The sequence below is a fragment of the Anas platyrhynchos genome, chromosome 8 (genome assembly GCF_047663525.1).
Source record: "Anas platyrhynchos isolate ZD024472 breed Pekin duck chromosome 8, IASCAAS_PekinDuck_T2T, whole genome shotgun sequence".
In the NCBI taxonomy this organism is placed as follows: Eukaryota; Metazoa; Chordata; class Aves; order Anseriformes; family Anatidae; genus Anas; species Anas platyrhynchos.
In genome coordinates this window covers 8,228,725-8,249,266 of record NC_092594.1, presented here as the reverse complement: position 1 = coordinate 8,249,266, position 20,542 = coordinate 8,228,725, and the positions used below count along the sequence as shown (strand labels likewise).

Genomic DNA, 20,542 nt, shown 5'->3' with positions numbered 1-20,542 from the left:
CCCTCTAACAAATCTAAGTTTCTTAGGTACACATTTCAAGGACAGGCCTTGTTTAAAGAGCTCCATTTATGTGAAGTCTGTTTCCTGCTAACCAGCTGACAGGTCAAAAGTACTTCTCAGTCCTATCATTTGCTCCCATTTTTCCCTCTTTTTCAACGTGGCCAAAAATTTAAACATTTACAATTTATTTTAAAATTGATCCTCTCATCCTTTTCAGTCTTCTGTTCCTTACATTTTATGTTCCACAAAGTTTTCCTTTGACACCTCCCACATACTGCAATCTATGCCGTTGCAGCCCTTGGGTTACTTAGCTACATTAAATTAAGCACAGGTATAAGTCACAGTGAAATTAGCAAATACTAAGACCTAAGCTTTAGAGAGCCTGAACCTTTTAAGTGCTTTGTAAAATATACACTATTGTATATATTATTGGGCACATACAATGAGACAATTTAATATCTAAAAGATGCATTAATGTATCAACCTGGCACATTTTATGAATTCAGTATTATTTTATGTACATCCATTTTTGCAGTTGCTGAGTTTTTGTTGCTACCACACACTGGAAGTCTATTCCCATCAAGTCGTTATCTCAATGCTATGAAAAAAAAACCAAACCAAACAAAAAAAACCCACTTCAATAAAGATTAAATCAGAAATATACTGTCATACAGTTGGAACAGCTACAACGTAATGTGCTTAGGTAAAAAATTTGCCAATACTTGACTTTGTAAAATGTAGTCACCCGTACTCTGTTACCTTGGAAGCAATGATCATAAAATTGACCATAGTTTAGTTTCAGAACTTTCTTACACTGTAACTTGATTATCTGCCTTTCAGTCCAATATACAAATCAAACACCTGGAATAATGCAGCTGAGTAAAGAGACATGCTAGGAATAGATTTGCTTCAACTGTGTTCATTTTTTTTTTTCTTTCAGAAGTTAAACATAATGAACTCCCCAAAGAGACTACTTTCTGCTTGTTTTCATGAATATGAAAGGAACACATTTCAGAAAATACTGTACATTTTTCACTTTGTCTTTACATTCTATATCAGGACCAGGACTTTATTGCCAGAGTGAATCAGCACACTTGGTGCCAAAATGCTTTTATGTGTCAAGAAGTAACAAACTAAGAAGAAGTACAAATTTTCTTTGTACTCATTTCCTACATTAGTAGGGAATGAAAACAAGCCTTCAGTTCATCAGTGTACTACTCACTATCATTTATCGTATCAAAATGCATTTCTTTCCTTTCTGAATTAATCAGTTGCAACCTCTTCCTCCCTCCAAATTTTTCATGCCTGTAAGTAATTTTCACCTTCATTCTGGTTACTATAGAGTATTATAGAAACGCCAACTTTCTCCAGCATAACATTATCCACATAAAAGCTAATGAAATGCACCTCTGTTCATTTCCCCCAGCTGACATAAATCTTTGATGCATGGGTCTTTGAGAAGTTACTTGGACTACTGCTCTGATCCAAAGAAATTGTAACTTTACTCGGTTAGTCAACTAGTTTTGTTTTTCAAGACGTAATTCATTCATAAAGCCACTTTTCTTCTTCATTTTTTCCATTATTTGCAGGATTCCTTCTCCTTAAAAAAACGTTATTTACAAAAACACTGTCTGTCATGTCAGGTCTGACACTTTCAACAGCAATATGACAACAGAAACCAGCATCCCCAAAATGAAGAACTGTCTTTTTAGGGACAGTTTATCTTTCTGTCTTGCATTATAATGTTTTACATTTCATAATCTGCATCAAGTACTATAAGGAGAAAACTGGTAAGATCTTTGAAAGCTACTGTTCGTTTGGGGATTTCCTATAATCAAAGTTTTTCTGTTACAGTGGTTCCAGAAGAGTTAAGTAATGCAACACTTCTACTTTGGGCACAATTTATTGCAGACCTGAAAGAACAACAGGACACATCTCTTAGGCTAACAGTGGTATTGTTATGACACTCTGCACAGCACAAAACAAATTAATCTAGAACCCATACTAGAAATTATGCTGGTACAGAATAACAGGAGATCACATTCTAAGAAGCAGTAGTAACCTTTCAATGATGTATACCTCCAAATTTATTTCTTTGTTGTTCAGAAACAACAAGCCAAATAAACATTGATTTGCATCTTATGATGCAAAGTTTCTTGTAAGTCAAAAACATCACCTGTGTATTACGTCCCCAGCAAATGTAACTTCAGAAAGTTTACCAAGATAAAGTTAAAACTCTGAAAATAAAATATGTGTTTGTGTGTCAGTCATGTTTTTCTTCTAACAGATGGGTAATGTTTCATAGTAAAAAAAACGTGTTTGCATTGAATGTATTAAGATTAATTATTAATAAGGAAGCAAGTATATTTCCATAAGGATAGAGCTTCAGGACTCAGTTGCAAAATTAACAGCTCAGTTTGCACAGTGATTGAAATTAAAATATGTTTAAAACTAAGTTTAGGGCAGCTGTTAACGGTGTTGTATTACTCACAATGCCATACTTGCATTATCTGTTCAGAACTGCCTATATTACAGTGTAACTGTATAATTTATAATGACATTACTTCCAATAAGCAAAGCTGTATGCAGCTATTACAGAAGGAGGGAAAATATGACATTATAAAAGAAATCTGCTGAATATATATCTTTTCAAGAAACAAATTTAAGACAGTTCTGCCTCTAATAGGGCTGGACACTTTTTCTGATCTGCTTGATCAGCACGTAGTTGTGGCATGAAGTTCAGTAGGACATGAACTCCACTGACCGAGTAGCTCCCCAAAGAGTCAGCACGATAAAAACATCTTCCAAAATCAGGCATACTATCTGTCAGAAGGTTGAAAAAGAAGCTGCAACAGAAATCTTTTGTTTACTCATACAAAAGGCAAAAATGAAGTGGCAGAAGAAAGTACTTTCCCTACTATCATTCTTTTAATTTATAAACCACAAGTACATTTGGAATATAAAGTTCCCAAGGGTAACTAAAGCAGAAGCTCTAAAACCCGCTAGCGATGTGCAAAAGTCCAGGACACAGGGTATGCTAAGGCTCTACTCCTGCTGATGAGACCAAGGACCAGAACTGTAAAGGGGAACTAATTGGAACTGGATTCACCCCAGACAGTTTGCACTGGGTATAGTACTTCCAAACATCCCATCCAAGAGGCTAACCACAAGAAATACTAGAACAGAAAAGGACTGCAGCTATTGTTGCACACGTATGTTGCACTGAAATTTAGAAAACTGGTTGCTTTCTTGTACAACACTGCTAGCAACACAATGCTTTTTTGTATGGGGATAAACACCTCTTTCAAATTGTTTGTTTCTTCTTCTATTTTCTCCCTTACAAATGAAGAAGATATTTCATTAATTTTCATGTTGGCACTATTAACATCCCAATGAGCAACACTGCAAATCCCTCAAAATACCATTCTATATATATATTTCCCAAGTAATACTGCAACACGCTAGGAGGAAGTAAAGTAATACTGATCTCCTGCACAACATGCCAAATAAGCAGATTGAGTTTGCTTAGGAAGTGCTGATAAGTAAGAACTGCTTAACAGAAAACCTATTTGAGTTCACACTTACCCAAATGACAATCTAAAATTATAAAGAGAATAAAAGGGAAGAATGTTATTTGTTTATTTATTTATTTATACCATGTTAGAAAAACTTGCCTTTTTTTTATTTCGCACAGAAATATAACTCTACAGTTTGTGACCAAGAGTAGGGACAAAGTCTGGGACAAAATTCAAATGCTTTTATAAAAAGAAAGGGTTTTTGGACTTTTGATCCTGCAAACTCTGTTTCAGAATGGGAAATAATTATATTTCTAGCTCAGTGAGGAATGATTTTTTTCAGCTGGAACCTATTTTCTATCGTCAGACTTGCCAAATAAAGCATTATCCAGCTGATCTGTATGTGGTCTCTGTAGGAAAAAGCCTATCTGTAAGTGCACTTTTTACAGTCACTCTGCAAATCTGATTCATATCCGATATGTGTTAGTACATTTCAGACATTCAGATGACAACACAGTAGAGATATCACAAACATCTGAATTCCTCTTAAAAATAATGCAGAAATGTCAGTGTTGAGCAATACACATACTCTCGGTGGGCAAAGAAATAAAAACGAGTACTTGAACCCAAGATTCTCCAGTTCCTGAACTGTTATCTCCAAGAGAGTAAACCTCTAGAGTACATCTCCACATGACACATTTATCTAAAGAGGCTGCACACATATAACAATGGCTTTTGTTTTGTGATCATGTTCATTTTGAGTTTTTTAAATACTGCAGCCCAATGCATATACACTAATCCCAGAATGTTCTGAAATGTTTCAGAGCTTTTAGCAGGAGGAACCTCTTGCATAGGCTTTGTAGATGAAGCTGACCACAGTTCACTGGAACCAGCCAGTTCAGATAAGTGAGATGAAAGCAGACATTTCCTGAAAATATCTTGAAAGCTTTCCATTAGACAGTACCAGGGGTATACACAAAAAAAAAAAAAAAAAAGTGCCCATGCTTGTATAGCAACCAATTTTCCCACTGCTTTCTCCGTTCTTTCTTGACTACTGTATGTGTACCTATTATCTGCTTCAATTTATTATCTTGTAAAATTCTTTGGGGGAAAAAAGATATAATTTCTGTATTCTAGTTCACATTTCAAAGTTGTTACTATAACATAAAATTCCGTTTAACATACTAAATATTACAACAGGAAGACACAGGAATCTACTACTGCCAACTGGCAAATAAATAAGAAATCTGTTCTACAGATCATTTTTAAAGAGTTACCAACGTACCACGGTAGGTATGAATGCAATTATTTGAACATAACTCTCTGGCTGTGGAAGTATACTCTAGGAAAGTCAATGCAGCATTGCTGAGTGTGCTGGTCACAAAGACAGTAGTGCCTCAGGTTAGATTTTCAACAGAGGCTCAGACTGGCTGTTCATATTTTATACCATAGTTCGACTGAATAAATCCAGCTGTTCACTAGAAAGAAGAAATGCACCGCTGCTGGGATCTATATCATTTTATAATTTTAGAAAGATAGTCACACTGTTTAGTTTCAGGTACTTTCCTTTAGAACAATTGGAAGCCCAGATTTTTTTAATAGTCAATAGACTCAAGGGTGTGTAAGTACTTAGAATAAGGTATTTCGAAGGCCAGCAGACTCTAAAGGGAGCCCAGGTCTTATTTAAGCACCTAAATTAGGTGTTGTTACTATCCTACACATGGATATTATAGGATATGTTGTTACATATCCTACAAAGATTTAATCCACATGCTCTTAATGAATAGAGGATAGCACTATCATAACATAATATGAAGTATTAAGCTGTGACGACACAGTCGATTACAATGGTAATGACAATAGTGATTCTGCTCAGTAGCATACCACGAAAAGTGTCAGGGCACTCTGAAATTGCACCATGAAGTTAAGTACACTGTACGAGTCCTCGGCTATACATGAGAAGGAAGTGGTGAGCCACAATATCAATGCACAGAACGGGGTGCAAGTCCAACAGTTGCTACTTGAAACAAAACAACTCTGCCCCTTCCAAACAAACAAAAATACTTGAGGTCTTCATAGTTTCTCTTGATGTAGACCATGAAATCCCATGCTCACTCTGCCTTTTTTGGTCTGTGTTCTCAAACATCCTGTACCACAGGGTACGCGTAATATGGTCTTTTGTCCTGATGGAAAGAGGAAGTATTAACCTTCTTTCACGGTCTTGCTTATTTACTTATTTATTCTGTTTAGCATTAAGAGTAAAATGGCCATCCCGTGTCTGGGACTCAATGAAGACATGTGAACATGTGTCCTGCAAAGGTTCTTCTCACCAGCTACAGAAGCTAGTAAAGAGGCACACTGACTCAGACCCCAAAGAACTCCTCAATCTAAGTGACATTACATCAGTTGCAACATGCATCATTATTCAGTGTAGCGATGGGGAACCTGCAGAGGATTTAACATATTATAATCCTTTTTATGAGCACCATCCGTAAGATAGGGTTGATTCCCTAGCTGACTATAGGAGGTGACAAAGGGCCACAATCTGAAGATCTGTTTGTGAGGAGTTTAGCCAGGTTTCTGGAAAAAGTACTCAGTAGCTTTTCTCCTAACACTTCTATCTTCCACTATATCCTCAAGTTTGATTATCATTTCCAAGTCATGAAGTATGTTGCATCCTTTCTGGAAAGGTCAAAACTGGACATTTAATCTTAGAGAAACCTAACGCTCATTCTACCCTGTCTACATTTTTCCCACAATCTCTCCCAAGAGGAGGCCAAGAGAAGTTGTTTGAAGTCTGATTATATGACCTTGCAAGAACCTTACAGTGAGTTGAAATCAAATGCAGTTTTATTTGTGATTTAACTAGAATAGTATTAGAAATTTAACTAGAATAATATTAGAGATAAAATCCACTCTAATTTGGGATCAAATATAACCCATTTGTTTAGGGGTGGGCCCTTAGAAAGCCAAGGTAAAACAAGACTCGGTTCTCTGCTTCTACAACCAAGACTGCATGCTACTTGTAGAACATTTTAAAACAATTGTAAAACAATCATTATGTATGTAAACATTTAGAGCTCATCATCTGCAGCAGAGATCAGCAACGTATTTTAACTTCTTAGCAAAAGAATCACAATTTCCTTAAATGTACAGAAACTACTTGAAAAATTCATAAGATCTGTTTCACAAATTACCAATTCAACCATAAGAATATATAGTAAAAATGACAAAAGATTTGTTCTTATAGTTGATAAAATATTTATGCCAAGGCATTCAAGTAAAGTTACTTTCTGTGTTCTGATTTAATGAATCATTTGAGCAGTATCTGGCTGGGTGACACAGATGTAAGGCTCGCTGAAGCCTACTCTAATGCCTACTGGTACAGCCTTCCTTGGGACAGTGAAGCCAGAACAATGTGTCAGACTGAAGTAATATCAAAGAAAGTAAGTGCAGTACTGGGGACGCTATGAGGTTGGCCCACAACACTTCTTGACCTCTCAATGTCTCTAAGTACTTCTGTGTCCTACTGGCTCCAGTGACCCAGGAAACCCAGAAGCAGCAGCAGCACGGTGATAAACAGTCTCTGAAATAAGATTTCTGCAATCTTGTAATTCATGCTGAAAGACATACAAGGTTTGCTTGATGGTTTAACCCTACTGAAAGGCAGGGCCTGACACTATGTGAAACCACCTGTGATTTCTTAAAAGGTGAGCTAATGTTAAATGTTTAATATGAATTTCTGAGATAACTGTTTTATACACTGCAGAGTTTGTATCTTTAACCTCAGAAAGGTACATTAATTTGGAAAACAGAAACTAAGAAACATATTTGAAGCATACGACTACAGCTTTTATAATTAATGCCTGAGCATACAAGTTCACTGAAATACACTATAATAAAAACAAACTTCCAGTGAGTAAAACCTTTGGAAAGCATTTAACCCTTGGAAAGCAAGTAGAACAAAGCTGAGGAGGACTTTAGGAACTTCAGTATCATAATCTTAAGCAATAAAACTAATCCACATAAAATAAAATACTGTGCCCCAACATTGCTTTCAGGAAGTCAGAGCTAATTAAAAAGCTTTCCCCTGCTAAACAGATTTGCTAGATTATTTAAATAAACACAAGTAGAAGCATGCCGTATCTTGGACTTTGTAATTGGACTTTAATTATGAAAATGAAATCTTCTAAGGAATTAGAAGTAAAATGAGAAAGTATAACAACTATGCTGCATCCAAATAATGCGTGTCATTATATTCTACTGTCAGACAAGGGAAGAAAGTCCGGCATTATTGAATAAAAGAAAGTGAAATACCCTCTTCCTTCCTCCCACCCTTCTTCTTTAAAAACACATATATACATATGTATATATACATACTTATATATATTTAAATAACATTAAGCTTGTCCACTGTTAACTTGGTGTTCCAGATAATTCATTTAATTTGCATAAAACAATACTTCTGTTGATTCCCCCAGTCAGTTACAAGAAATATTTTCTCTCTTTTATCTGAAAATTAAATCTCATCTTAACAGGCCAGTTAAGACAGCTGTGTATAAGAATATTTGACATTAAAGGATACTTACACAGATAACAGAACGATAGCAATTAGAGTCCATTCAGGCATTTTGTGAATAATGTTTCTGTTTGTTAACCTGTAATAATTAAAAAAAAAATCAGCACATTTCAAAGTGAAAGTAAACAAATTTTAATTGCTGAATTAGAAGTCTATTTGTGAAAAGACTTAGCATGCAGAGATGTGGAAATTACAGCTCTATCTGAGCAAGGTACCAACTTTCAGGATATGTTTCTTCATATCCTGTAACGAAGGATTTGTAGAAGTCCCAATATCTGTCTTTGTTCCACGTGAAAGCTGGATGGAGAAGACTGAACAGAAGCTAGTTCTTTGAATTCACAGTCTTGGCCGCTGTGAGGGCTCAACTGTCCCTGACACCCAAAGGGATGTTCTCAGGAACCACACATACACTTTCTGTGAAGATGGGCCTTCCTACACTGTTACACCTGTTAGTTTCAGATCCAGATTTGCTGTAAAAGCTAGTGTTGCGGAAAGAGACTGGATTTTAAGATAGTGGGGGACAGTACTCTGATGATCCTTGTTATTAAAATGAAAATCTAGAATTCTAACTAATGCAATGGGAGCCAGGGAGATAAAAGAGCAAGAAAAGGTGTGAATCAATAACCACACAGATGCTCAACAACAAGACCACTACATTTTATACCCACTGACTCACATTGTATAATTCCATAGTAAGACATTTTCTTTAACTCAAATGTTAATTTGACTTAAAACAATTAATGTGTCAATTGTTACAGCTGAATTTAGGCATGTGTTTGATATGAGCAATTTATGGAGAAGTCACATCTCAAAAAGAAGCTGTGGCTATGTAGGCATCCAAAAAAAGCTGGCAGCATTAATTTTATTCAGACAGGTGCTGCCATATAGCAGAAATACTGATGGGTAAGTGCCTCAATATGTTTGCTTCCTTCTTGCTCTCTGCATCTCCTCTCTGTAGAGTTGCATAAATTCAGACACAGGAAGAAGCAACCCTGTCATTAACACAGGTCTACAGACACTGGTGAAGCTGGGAGGCTGCTAAAAGGTCTGTGAGTAAACCACTTTCCTAAAAATTGGTATTTCACCTGCTCCATCAGGGGCTGTTTACCAGTGTTCATTATGAGAGGGGACACAGTGAGGGCTGAGAACATCACCCACTGCAGAGGTAGGAGAATACGTTTCTATAAGATGTTCAAGGTTCAGTTTAGGAGAAGAGACATTGTTTTAGACATTTCAAAGGAAGACATGATTCCTTAAAGTTTTAAGCAAACTGTGGCAGCTGGCAGAAATACATGCTTTTCGAAGTCACATATGGAAAGCTACGTGGCAGCATTATCTGTAAAAGTTGGCAGCCTAGCCAAAGGGGCTTTATCACCAGATCCCTTACCAGCTCTGACAATTTTATCATAATATTACCAACTAAACATCATTATGGTAGCAAGACACATGCTCATGACACAGCTTATGTTAGCTCCAAAAATAAAACATAATAATAATAAAAAAAAAAAAAAAACATTAACTGTGCCTCTAGTTCCTTACTAGGACACGGCTGCATTCGGAGTGTCAGCACATCCCTTCTCCTGGTGGTGTATGATAAATTCAGCTTCAGAAGCAGACCAGAATGCTACTGTGTTCAAGGGATCCCAAAGCACAGAAATGACAAAGGTGATCATTTAGACATTTAGATTTCTAGAGTAGGAACTTAAGTCTTCTTTTTTTTTTTTTTAATCCTTACTCCAAACACGAGTTATAAAATGAAATACTTCACAACAAATTCAATTCCAGTGTATTCTTCCCTCAGTAAGATTTGCCATTGTTAAAATTCAACTTTTAATTTTTTTTTTAAATTCTACCCAGTTATATTCAAAATAATCATTAAAAATAGTTATGAAGGTGTTTTAAAGGATCATTTCCTTTTTTCAGAAATATATTCAAAAAATATTTTTAAGAATAGTAATGAACAAAGCAATATTATCCTGTTTTCCTCCTCAAATCTCCAAGCCTTCCAACCAAAGTAAGATTTTGAAGCAACGATTACTCAAATAGTACCTTAACTGCCCTAGTTTTGTTAAATGATGAAAGGAAAAGCAGTGTATTATACTACATGTATGGGAATTATCATGTCAAACTAGAACCAATAATTTTGACAAATACAGATTATTTTTGCTACTAGAAGATGCGTGTTTATCAATTACTATTTGAAATAGCTAATGGCAGTAGCTGGCAACAAAGCTGTTTCATTTTTCTGGTTATAGAAAAAGAAAACAAACAAAGGCTGAAGGTCTTGACTCAATAATGATGACAGTGATAAACACTACCAAGAAATGCCTGATGGAATCATCTTGACAGGCAATTCATATGTAACATTCCAGTTAATCTGCTATGATAAGACACAATGGAAGAGACAGATTCAAATCACCAGGGAAAACTGTCAAATAGAGAAAGCAGCTTTATTTCAATGCTCTACAAGGAGTTATTATTGATTAGAGCATTGGAAGGTGTCATTCTCGTACACAAACTGAGAGATGCAGCTATTTGTGTCAATTAACTCTTATTCAATGTTAGTATTGATTGGCCAGGTCTCAACACTAGTCATTGCCATCAATATGCTATTTATGAAGGAGGTAGTCCTAAGACACAGATAGCCAGCAGCATGTGGTGGTACGGATCTGCTGATGCACCTGTCACCGGACTGGATGAAGTGAGGCTTCCACAGCCTTTCAGTACAACACCTGTCCTAAAGCTCTTGTGCAACTGAAAAAAAACACAGAACAAAACAAAACAAAAAAAATAAACAGATTTTAGGCAGATCAGACTAAAGCTGGCAACCTACAAGTGCAAACCCTTAAATAATACAGAGCAGAGGAAGGGCAGTCACTTTCAAGAACAAGCTGTGTGTCAACACCAAAACCTCTGAAGAGTAAAGCTTTCAGAAAACAGGAAAGTGCGAGTCCTCTGTAAAAATGGTTCATTAATTCTTTGTCTTGCCTCTGGCCAAAATTGTTACTTCAGAACGATCCTTGAAATACGGGAGAAAAAGGTCACTAGATTTCTGTCATACACATACCATGGAAATGTTAAAACACTGCAAAAGTTTGGGTACATGATTTGGGTTTTGCAGTGAAACATTTTCTATTAGGGGTTGGCTAAATTTTCCCACAGCTACACGAAGAAAGAAAACAATATACAACTTTTCGGAAGAGAACATCTCTACTTTCTTAGGCTTTGTAGTAATGGACAGGTAAGCCAAGAATCCTGGATGCTCCCAAATAGCTGTGTGGGTAGTTTATGAGTGTTGTATTTCGCCCCTGCACTGCTTGTGGGAAGATGCACTATAGCTGAACTTAACTGCTTCCCTCATCCATTAGGCAACAGGACCCACAAAGCAGTTCTAATGCTGTATGAAGAAGCTCAGACTGAGCAGATGAATCAACAAGAGGCAGGAATTGACAAATAAAGGCCTAAAAAGTAAGATGCAGACAAATTCCCTTTAGAATCTCCTCCCAGAACCTGACTGGAACCCAGCCTGCAAAGAAAGTCAACTCTGATATGGAAGCTTTGGGAGTACAGAGGAGTCCAAGGTTGAAGTAAGCAGTAAACGAAAAAGTAAACCCAAAAATGACACACAAAGAGCACACAAGTTGGTCCTACTTCTTTTCCTTTGGTTGGCTTCCCTTTCAATTTCTGTCAGCTGCTGATTTTGCTAGCAGAACTCCACTAACAACGATGGCCTGATCTGTAACCAGTACTTGCAGTGGCAGCAAATTTAAACACATCCATAAAAGCCCAACGCTAGAATTTGACAGGTACCTCAAGAAACTTGTCTTTATAGGAAGGAAACTCTCAGCAATGCAGGTGCTCAGCACCTCAGCAGGATTACATTTTCTGAGACTTCTAGGAAACAATTTGATAACAGGAACACAGTCCAACAGGAAATGGCAGATAGACAAAAAGATTATTGTGCAGAATAATTAACACCTCCCCTCCTCCCCTTGACGAGGTCCACAGCATCAGATATTACAAAAAAGATGCAAAAAAAAAAAAAAAAAGCAACTGGTTAATACATGTATAAAATAAACTTTGCTAAATGTATTTTCTTTATAACCATTTATAAACTAATCCTGAGTATTCCTAGATGTAGGAATATGTTATTAATGTCAGTTCAAGAATCTGACCTCCTAGTTTGGCCATTTACCTGTTCTGTGAGACAGGCTTCGTGGATGAAGATGTTCAAGTTGTAACTTTAGAGAAGTTCAGTTACCTACAATTTTTCAAAAACTTGCACTAATATGGGCAAAGTTGTTATTTAACTAACTCAGGTTAGCACAGGCAAATATGATACAAACATAATCTATGCTTCAAGCTTCACCTAGAAAAATTTAAACATAAAAAACAGCTCTCCTCTACCCCCTTAAAAAGAACAGCATATTTCCATGCTGAAGCATAATTCAGTTTGATGATCATGAGCAAAAATGGCCTGCTATTTTAAGTTTAAATTTTCTTTAAAAGAAGCCCATTTAATTTTTATCTGTTGCTTTAGAAACAGCTCTGCACTAATTACTCTGGCTGATCAAGATTTAACACAAGTTAGCTCAGGTTTAACACAGAATAAATACTCTAGATGTGTTAACAAACACTGTTACATCCCATCCTATCCGGCTATAATGGTGTGCTGCACTGGCACTTCAGCTGTGGAAACCCATAATCTGCTGTGTTGAAGAGAAAAGGTCATCGACCATCTGGTACTTCCACATTTCCACAGAAAAACCTGACTACAATGAAGTATTGCTGAGTTGAAACTCAGAATTTAAATTCCACTTAATAAAGGGTAATAAGCAAAAGCCTATTAGTAAATATAGGCTAGATAACATACACTTATTATACATATTTTAAAAGGTAAAATACTGTCTTGTAAACAAGACAAAACCTGTAATAGAAAATCATGAACACATCTTTAAGAAACAGCTATATCACTGGCATTGCGAGAATTCATTGTCAATAACAAGCTCCATAAAATAAATTAAAATATTTACAACCATAAGATACAGCAGAAATTCTATTTTTAATATACAACATTAAGCTTTAAAAAATAAAATAAATCACACATTCACAAACATAGTAAGTTAGCCTCAATTCCTAGCTAATTTTGTCTCGATCTTTTAACAAAGTGCCCTTATACACCCTGGAGAATTATTTGACATCTCAGTTTTCGTAACAAAAGCTTACAGGCACTAAGGGACTCTGTTTGGGAAGAGCTCTAACCATTCTAAAATGTCTCCTGAGATCCCTCTAGTGCGTTTCCCAGCAGTGCTGATTGAATAAAATGTTGCCCAAAGGAGGCTGAACTGCAAGTGTTCCTTTAAAAACCAATGGAGCTGAAAATTGCTGTTGCTTAGTTCACCACATGCTCTTTTACCCTTCTTCAGCTAAGCTCTACTCTGCCATGTGTTTTATCTCCTTCCCTCTTCAGCAAGCTCTTCAGCCTGAAACATTTATAGTATGAAAAGCACCAGCATTTGTCAGGGCTGCCTCCATAGTCATTAAGCATTTTAACCATATTAACAAAGAAAGTAACTTTTAAATTTCTAAACCTTTCAAACAAATATCAATCAAAAAAAAAATCTCAGAATCCCTGCTAATACATTCAACTTAAAATCAGAGAGACTACTCATTAAGTAAATTTATATTTAAGTATAGAAATGGGGATTCAAACCTATGCCTTCTAGACAGCTAACTTTTTTTTTCCTGTTTTGTCAGCAGACTCTTCTGTATCACAAATGCAAGAATGAAAAAGGGCTCAAAAGTTTTTATTACTTATTTCCTGTATTTTCATATTATTTTACTATCAGCAACAATAGCACTCCAATTATTGTGAGATGTACATAAAGGCACGTAAAAATTCTTGTGTATGGCTCACAATTGTTGTCAGCCACCCTCCTCCCAAAAAGCTGAATTTCTAAGCAATTTGTCTGGAATCTTCACAGCAAAAGAACTCCAAGAACTCACTATCATTCCCTTCAACTTACTCCTTAACAAAAGAGACTGAAAAATCAACTCATTCAGTGTTATCTGAAGAATCAGAAATAGATCTGTGGAAAATAAAAAAAAATAGCAAATTATTGCTACATTAGCCAGGTCTCATACTTCCACTAAGAGATACTAACGATAACATTTTTGGATCAAAACCCAAATTAATTAGGTTTGGTTCCATCTTGTAAATCCACGTGTTTTTAAGTGTATATCTATGTTTTTAGAAGACCATTTTGGTTTCAAGGCTCCTTTGCTATAAACAGTTTTTAAAACCTGATAATCAGGCCACATTACCTTTGAATAGCAAAAATAATTTGAAATATAAGTTCTGCTTTTGGGAACCTCCAGGTAACATTCCTCCTTTAAATTTAAACAAACAAGAAGTAGACTGAAAAAGACCAAACATCGTTTTTTCCAATTCTATCACTACTAAGCATTTAGACCACAGAGCAAGTAAAATGCACAAAGTTTTAAGATAGAAAGACCTTATTCAAAGAACTGGTATATATACAGTATATAGATGCTGCTCCAGTATAACCAGACGTATCTTTCCCAGTTTCAGTGTTGTTAAAACAAAATCACAATTAAATGACTGCAATTGTAAAATCAAGTTCAAACACTAGGAGCTCTTAAATAAGAGATCATGCACAGAATCACCAGAAAAGAAAAGGAAATTATTATCTTCCATAGTAAAAAAAATATCCAACATATATAGAGATCTGTGTTTTTGTGGCGTTCTTCCAGATATCAGATAAATCATGAGGAATTAGGTGGAGTTGGGTTTCTGTTCACCAAAGCCCAGATTTCTTGTTGCAAATACCGTAAGAATGAGCTTTGGTAATTTCACATGTAAACATCATGCAGTTTACTGGGGGTGGGTGGGGTGGGTGTGGGGGGGGAAGTTCCAAGAGTGATAGCATACACAGAGTTAATAACTCTTGTTGCTCCTTTTCCTGACAATGTGTCAAGATGCAAGAGTTGTGGCCCAAACAAAACCTAAAAACGTTCAGAGAAGTTACCACAATTCTGATTTCTCTCTTTTCTTTAGTCCCAGTGTTTCCAAATACCCTCTTCAGTGCTGCTAATTGTGGTAATGGCGTGTACACTAGGTCTACTTCCCCTTGAAATGGGCAAGATGGCTCAAGCTGGGCCTTCTGAGCTGTAGAAGTTAGTGGTAACAATTATTAATCACATTAAAACCAGTTAGTCCAGCTACAAGGAGCCAGAGCAAAAGAAAGTGACAGATCTCACAAACTCACGCTTAATAGGAAGTGATGAGGTAGCAGAACCTTTAAAAGACTCACCACCATCCTCCAGAGACCACTGGCCTAGTTTTTAAAAATCTGCAAATACTCCTGGTGACCCAGCCACTGTCAGGAACAAGGAAGGGCTCAGTAGTCCACAGAGAATGTGGCATTACCTACATGAACACACAGCCATAAAAGGGAAAAATCTGCAGGGGGAACTTCTCTGAGACCAAATCACAAGTCATTCAACAGAATTATTTAATCAATCAATCAAGAAGAATCTCTAATTAAAAACCAATACTTACTGGAAAGTTTTCACAAGATTTTTTAGCTCTGTGTAAACATCCCCTAAAGTAATCTGAAGAGGGCCCAAAACTGCAGGTAATCTAGAAGGCAAAGGACACTGGTTAATATATGTTTTCCGGTTTTTATTTTTTTCCTCAAGTTTTTAATTTCTTCCCTACCAGAGCTCATTAAAGTAAACAGAAAAAAAAGGGGTTATTTTTGTGCAATAGATCTGGCATGATGTTTATATTTCATATTTCTCTCAGTGGTGTTTGGGCAATACCTTCACTTTAAAACAGCTTGCTTATAACAAGTTTAGTGTGAAAGTGAATTAGAAATTAACTGTATTTTACATGCATACTCTATTAACTTCAGTATCAGTTCTGATATGACATTCTTTAAAAAAATAATAAAAAAAAAGTTTTATGTTATGAGGATTACAATTCCAGGCCTCATAAATGCTTTCCATGTTTATATTCATGTGGTTGAAAAATAACAGTACAAAAACTGCATGCCTAAATGAGGTTTACACAGAGAATCTATCTGCTAACTGTAGGCTCTTATACTACATAAAGAGGATACAGCACTCCATTGTAAGCCTGATAACTAGAACCATGATGTTAGCAGGCAATCAGAAATTTTCAAAAACAGATTGCCTCTCTACTTGACTGCATGTAAAACTTGATATAGCACACCACAAAACACACACACTGTTTAACTAGGTCTCCATATCCACAAGTGCTGGAAATGTACTTTATACATGTACTCTTCACATTTCAGAGGTGGATTTAAGATGAAACTTTTGCCTCTATTTACTTGTTTAATAGTTAATATCCTCTTGCATTTGAATATTTACATGTGCATGTAGTGTGTTGATATTGATGGAAGAATCAAGATTTCTATTTGCCTCTATACCACTGCATGTTTTACAGTAACTCTGCTGTGCACGTTCATATTCCCACTGGCTTCATCTGAACATGCCAAGAAATAAATGCTTTACCACAATGAAAATTACGTGTAGTACATACATAAATTACATACACAGCTATTTTAAAATAATTTATTATTTTATGTATACATATTCTATATTTATATGTTCAGATAATGTTGATTTACAGTTCCTATTTTAAGTCCATCAGAATCTATTTCTAAACAACTTGCAAGAAATTAGATAGTTTAGGTGTTTCCAGATATGCGAAAAGAAAGAGACTGATAAAAAAAGGGTGCTGTGGATTATTTTTTTTAAAGCACATTCTTATTTTAAGCTTCATGAGTTGCACCAACATTTTGATTGAGAAAGCACAGAAGTTTCCCATTTAACAGCACAACAACATGCCTTCTGCCAAGTGCTAAAGACTGGGACCATGCTGTCCTGCCAGCCATGAATGCTGTCAACTACAAGTTCTGGTGCATGCAGGAAGAGAGAAGTTTCTGTTAGACAACACCTTAGCAGTGAGATTCTGACATCCACCTCAGAAGGCTGTGCAAACTGACATCTGCTGCTTTATCAGAGATGACTTAGAAATGTTTTAGATATAAGTTCTTTAGGGCAATAATGATTATAAATTATGAGTAATGCCACTCAGAAAAAGGCCAGAATATCCTTGCACAGTGTGTTTATTACTTAAAATAACGATGAATGAGCACCAACTTGTTTGATTATTTACTGAAGTAAAGAATACTTACGCTTTTCTGAGTTTTTCAAGGACGATTCGCTTTCTAATCTGCATTTGTGCATTTGAATCAACAAGTGGGAACGTGAGATCTTGCTGTTCATCATCCTGTATTACAACATTAAAACCTTTAACAATTATAACCTAATACTTAATTACAGGCTATACATCAAAATAGTTACAGATTATCAATGAATGTTTAAACATAGGAAAACTCATCTCTGAACAAAGAAAGAGAAAAAAAAAAAAGTTATCTTTTAATAGACAGAACGTTGGTTGACTTGACCCCATATACAGTTTGCAGCTAGCCTACTTTTCCTCTTTTCTTGCAAAGCAGTATGCTAGATACTTTAATTCAAAGGTAAATTCCTTCAAAATTATATGTTTAAACTTTTTACAAGAAGCAATGCAATAGTTTTATTTTACAGGAAGCAGCATTGTGAAAGCCCTCTGATGCATATATTTAAAGGCAAAAGCAGCTTCAGATGCTATTACAAACTGTACAACGTACCTAGCACAGTTAGTGCAGTGTTTTACAGTACTGACAAGACCACCTTATTGCTAACAGCTGGCCTGCCTGACCTGGAAGGGTCAGAGAGAAACCTCAGAGTTTATACTTCTATAGGTCTATAGAGTCTATACTTCTTTAGGTCTACAACCCTCCAGACCCCCTCCCCCCACAAAAAAAAAAAAAGTATAGGTTACAGCAACATATGTAAACAAATCAGCAGGCTCCAACTCAGAGAATTTTAACAATAGATAATGCCAGAGATCTAGTCTAAAAAGAAAGAAATCCAATCCTTGTCGTGAATTAAAGGCAAAAATATAGATATAAATTTTATCTAATGAATCAAAGGGGAAGAGAAAAATATCATTCTTCCTTCAGCCGAGGCCTATTCTGTCTTATGACAGATCTGTTTCTTCTACATAAACCTTCCTTACTTGCCCTCCGAGGCATCAGTTTTAGAGAAAGCCTTCGCTATAAAAACTCTTAAAAGCCCTAGTCCTTCTTTCTCTTTAATCACCAGTTTTTCTTGCCAATAAACTATTCTTACATTGATTCTTTAACAGCTTCACCTCACTGCAATTATGCAACACAACAATTGTACAGTCTTTTTAAGATGCAGAGGTGCTGGCAAGGACAGGCCTTGGAAGTGATGACAGCAGTTGTAGTTGACCTTTCCGCTGAGATTACAACAGCTATAGCTCCTTGACCCATTCGCTTGCAAAAACTACACAGGGCTCAGACAGTTAACTCCTCTCCCATCCCAGCTTACCAGTACCTCCTCTGCTTGCCTCAGTCCATGATCAAACTCTGCTTGAGCAAATGGATTAATCTTTCAGGCTTCACAAACTGAAAGGCTGCTGTCAGAACTGAATGTATCCCGAACAGTCAAAGTCATTCTTTTTCAACCAAAAATATGTTTCCTCAACCTGATGGGATTGTGTTGAGTCTAGTCAACCTTCCTTTTACTAGTTCACATTAATAGTTTGATGGTGCCTTGGCTATATCCACTTACAGACAAAAAGCTTGTAATAACTGCTTGAAAGCAGGCTTTAAATAGCGTGGACACTATCCCATGGGCACTTACTTTGTCTTTGCTTAGAAGTTCCTCTGCTTGTGCATGTGTCGCTGCCTCTTCAGCCAAGATGCACTTCCCTTTGTAGAACTCTTTTACTCGGAGTTCTAGGAATTCCGTTTCTTCTTTTAACTTTTCGTAACTAGGCACAGGCTTAGCTACTCCACCTGAGCCTGTATAAGGTAAGGAATAGTTCAAACTGTTTTCAGACTCCCCTGCTGCAACAGTGTCAACATCATCAGCTGCATCTAAGTCATCCTCATCAAGTTCTTCACTTTCTTGGTTGGCAGATGATTTGCATTCTGATGAGCATAAAGACGTGTAGTTCGGACCATAGAGAAATTTTAAAGTTTCCTCAGTTCTCCATTCAGTAAGTGTTTGCTTAAGGACTTCTAATAAACTGCCTTTAGCAGCCAAGGAATTAATTGGATCCCGCTGTTCAGTTTCTTTATATTGTTTTGAGTTAGCTAGTATTCTTGTAAGACGTTCTGCCCCTTTTTTGCTCACACCTAGAAAAACTATCTGTGATCCTCTATAGGTGTTTTCATAGTTTTCTGAAGCATCTGATGTTCCTGGAGTAGTTTTTTTTGAAGGTGTTGCAGTTACGTTATTTTGAACAGAGCAAGCATGCGTTTCATCCTGAACATCTAATTTACAATTAGATAGTTGTTCAGTGGCTTCTACGACATCCAAGTCTTCAGCTTTAGGGCTGGAATTGGCTTTCTGAATATGTTTCTTTTTGAGGATGCTGTTGCTGTGCAATTGCTGTTCAAGATTAGCTGAACTTGACTGATTTCCTGGTAGAACAGAAGAAACAAATTCTTGTTCAGTATCACTACTGCTGTCGCTGGCTGTGTCATGAGAAGTAGATTCACATGGATTTGAAGATAGTCTAGGATTTTCAATGTCAGAAGTTTTAATTGCTTCATCACGTAGTTTCACCTCTTCTCCAGACTTGCCACTGTAACAGAAAACATAAGCCACCAATGAAGTAAGAAATGGGTGTTAACCTATAATAGCTTTCCTTTCTCATGTAAGATAAACAAAACGTTTTCCCTTATAGAGTAAGTGTACTTTCTTGCTCTATAAATCATTTATCTTCCAAAAGTCTTTAAATGCAAGGAGTTTTGACATTCCGCAGTCAAGATGGCAAGTACAGACATTGTTTAGAGAAATAAATTCCCAGTTGCTCATTGACAATTAGAATAGTAAGTTATTATTAAAGACAACAAAATGAGGTTAAACTTAGCATAATGAATTAAAAAAAAATTGCAATTCAAAGTTAAGATCAGCATCTCAACATAGCTATAAACACAGTAGGCCAGCAGAGCTCTTTTAGCATATATAAGTTTGCCATCTAATGGCCGTGTGTTGCAAGAGAAAACAAACAAAACGATAATACACACAGCAAGGTACAGAGAGATGACAGAGTAACATGATTTTAATCTAGCAGATATCAATGTTTCAGAATAGGAAGTACAGAAGCTTTCATCACATATAATTGGTACCACTTTCTTTTTAAAGAATAGATGGTATAAAATATGCAAAGTACAAACAGTGTATTTGTTTCAGATTTCAACAGACTCAATTACAACATACAGGCCAAGAACAGCTGTACACTAAATCATACAGG

The 20,542-nt window shown here is 36.2% G+C and overlaps 1 protein-coding gene across 5 annotated transcripts in view; it reads right to left on the bottom strand.

Annotated features, from left to right (window-relative positions):
* RPAP2 (RNA polymerase II associated protein 2) overlaps positions 1–20,542 on the bottom strand; it is a 35,844-nt gene that overhangs the window by 10,362 nt on the left and 4,940 nt on the right. For 2 of the 5 annotated variants that reach the window (XM_038182770.2, XM_038182771.2), the window contains exons 8-11: positions 18,922–19,870; positions 17,343–17,437; positions 15,677–15,757; positions 8,105–8,173 (exon numbers count right to left, since the gene is read on the bottom strand). In XM_038182770.2, the coding sequence (XP_038038698.2) occupies positions 8,105–8,173; positions 15,677–15,757; positions 17,343–17,437; positions 18,922–19,870 (1,194 nt within the window). Of the gene's footprint in view, positions 1–671; positions 5,699–8,104; positions 8,174–9,633; positions 10,849–15,428; positions 15,545–15,676; positions 15,758–17,342; positions 17,438–18,921; positions 19,871–20,542 lie in introns of those variants that run through there. The other 3 variants (XR_005267368.2, XR_011810956.1, XM_038182769.2) reach the window with 3 other exon arrangements.